Source organism: Ursus americanus, chromosome 14 (assembly GCF_024610735.1).
Source record: "Ursus americanus isolate L20-20 chromosome 14, mUrsAme1.1.p, whole genome shotgun sequence".
In the NCBI taxonomy this organism is placed as follows: domain Eukaryota; kingdom Metazoa; phylum Chordata; class Mammalia; order Carnivora; family Ursidae; genus Ursus; species Ursus americanus.
In genome coordinates this window covers 49,644,292-49,646,832 of record NC_142140.1, presented here as the reverse complement: position 1 = coordinate 49,646,832, position 2,541 = coordinate 49,644,292, and the positions used below count along the sequence as shown (strand labels likewise).

General features: G+C 40.8%; 1 protein-coding gene across 1 annotated transcript; it reads left to right on the top strand.

Annotated features, from left to right (window-relative positions):
• The first annotated feature begins 710 nt into the window (after positions 1-710).
• LOC123792289 (olfactory receptor-like protein OLF4) lies at positions 711-1,664 on the top strand. The gene has a single exon (XM_045797461.2). It carries the CDS (start codon positions 711-713, stop codon positions 1,662-1,664), a length of 954 nt encoding a protein of 317 aa, XP_045653417.2.
• Positions 1,665-2,541: the final 877 nt, after the last annotated feature.

The window sequence follows — 2,541 nt, the reverse complement described above, 5'->3', positions numbered from 1 at the left end:
TGAATCATTAAACATTATATCAAAAAGTAATGATGTTCTATATCTTGGATAATTGAATTTAAATAAAAAATTAGAAAAAGGAAATGGTAATTCACAAATGAGTGAAGAAGAAAAAATTAAAAATTAAAATAAAAACTCTCAAGTGTTCTCTCAGAGACTTGCACTGGTTTTTCCCTCTGATGGGCACACATTTCCCTAGATAACCTTGTGTCTCCTGCTGTCTCCTCCTTGAGGCCTCTGTGTAAATGTGTGTAGCCTACCCCAGCACCCAGTAAAGAATAACCTCCATGCACTCTTTCCTTTTACGAGCTTTTTCTTCATTGCACCTGTCACCTTCTGTTATTCTCTCTGATTTTTTATTTGCTTATCTTCTCCATCACTGAATGTGCAGACACTTGTTTTCTGACACCTGTACTCTTTGTCTGGAGGTAAGTAGGTACTCAAGTTTATTCTTCAAACATGTGACAGGATTTCTCATTAAAAGCATAGAATACATGAATACTTGGGGAAAAGGCCAAGTGTGGGATGCACATTCCTATTCAGAGCAAGCATGGGGGATCCAGACAGGGGACACATTCCATACAAGAACTATTGATATTGACTTTTTGAATGTAAAATAAAAATTGTAGAATTACAATGATATTAGTAATGTTCATTATTGAGAAAAATAGTCATGTTAGTTTTTGTTCCCTGGTAGTGACCTCCACCACATGCAACCAGGAAATGATACACAAATTTCAGAATTTCTTCTTCTCGGCTTATCAGAAGAACCAGAACTGCAGCCCCTCATATTTGGGCTTTTCCTCTCCATGTACCTGGTCACTGTGTGTGGAAACCTGCTCATCATCCTGGCCGTCAGCTCAGACTCCCACCTCCACACCCCCATGTACTTCTTCCTGGCCAACCTGTCCTTTGTAGACATCTGTTTCACCTCCACCACCATCCCCAAGATGCTGTGGAACATCCAGGTTCAGAGCAAAGTGATCACTTACGAAGGCTGCCTATGCCAGATATATTTTTTTGTACTGTTTGCAGGATTAGACATCTTTCTCCTGACTGTGATGGCTTATGACCGCTTTGTGGCCATCTGTCACCCCCTGCACTACATGGTTATCATGAACCCCCAGCTCTGTAGACTGTTGGTTCTGATGTCCTGGATCACGAGCATTCTGAATTCCTTGTTAGAAAGCTTACTGGTGTTGTGGCTGTCCTTCTGTACAGAGGTGGAGATCCCCCACTTTTTCTGTGAACTCAATCAGATGATCCACCTTGCCTGTTCTGATACCTTTCTTAATAACATGGTGATGTATTTTGTAGCTATGTTGCTGGCTGGTGGTCCCTTCATTGGGATCCTTTACACTTACTCTAAGATAGTTTCCTCCATACGTGGGATCTCATCAGCTCAGGGTAAGTACAAAGCATTTTCCACCTGTGCATCTCACCTCTCCTTTGTCTCCTTATTTTATTGTACAGGCCTAGGAGTGTACCTTAGCTCTGCTGCTCCCCAGAGCTCCCACGCAAGTGCAGTGGCCTCGGTGATGTACACGGTGGTCACGCCCATGCTGAACCCCTTCATCTACAGCCTGAGAAACAAAGACATAAAGGGAGCTCTGTTGAGATTCTCTGGGATGGCAGCTCTGAAAGGGTCAATAGTCCTGGGTTGAAGACGTGCCCACGATTGCAGGGCACAAAGCCTGAGCCAAATGTATGATTCTTTGATAAGATTGTGGAAGTGGAGTGTGCCTCTTCTAATTTTTTTCCTGAAATTTCTATTTTTTAAATTTTGACCTCTCCTACAAAATACATAACTCCATTTATTAAGCTTTGTGATATCTCTGATACCCAAGAGATTTTCCCTTTGTCATTTCCCTACTCTCTCAATGTTATTCCTAACCCTGCATATGAAATATTTGGATATTCTTGCTTATTTCAAAGGACTACATGGGGCTACTAAGTGAAATAAGTCAAGCAGAGAAAGACAACTATCATATGATTTCTCTCATCTATGAAACATAAGAACTAGAATGATCAGTAGGGGAAGAAAGGGATAAAGAAAGGGGGGTTAATCAGAAGGGGGAATGAAACATGAGAGACTATGGACTATGAGAAACAAACTGAGGACTACAGAGGGGAGGGGCGTGGGGGAATGGGATAGGCCGGTGATGGGTAGTAAGGAGGGCACATATTGCATGGTGCACTGGGTGTTATACACAACTAATGAATCATTGAGCCTTACATCGAAAACCGGGGATGTACTGTATGGTGACTAACATAATATAATAAAAAATCATTATAAAAAAAAGAATAATTTATTCTCAAATAAAATGTATCATAGTGAGTATCTTTTCTTTTGTTTGACTGAATACTACTTCTATGGAACATCTACTCTTGGCCACCACAGCTATTTATGTAAGTTTATAACAGAGAAAAATCTGAGACCATGTGCTTCCCTTTAGTGAACATCATTCCTTTGTGTATCACTACTTTCACTGCTCTTCCTGGGAATGCAGACTTTGATGTATTGGCTGATATAGCTGATTA

Bases quoted from the DNA above. Each gene is read 5' to 3' on its own strand.
- LOC123792289 (XM_045797461.2), top strand. From the start codon at position 711: ATGCAACCAGGAAATGATACACAAATTTCAGAATTTCTTCTTCTCGGC.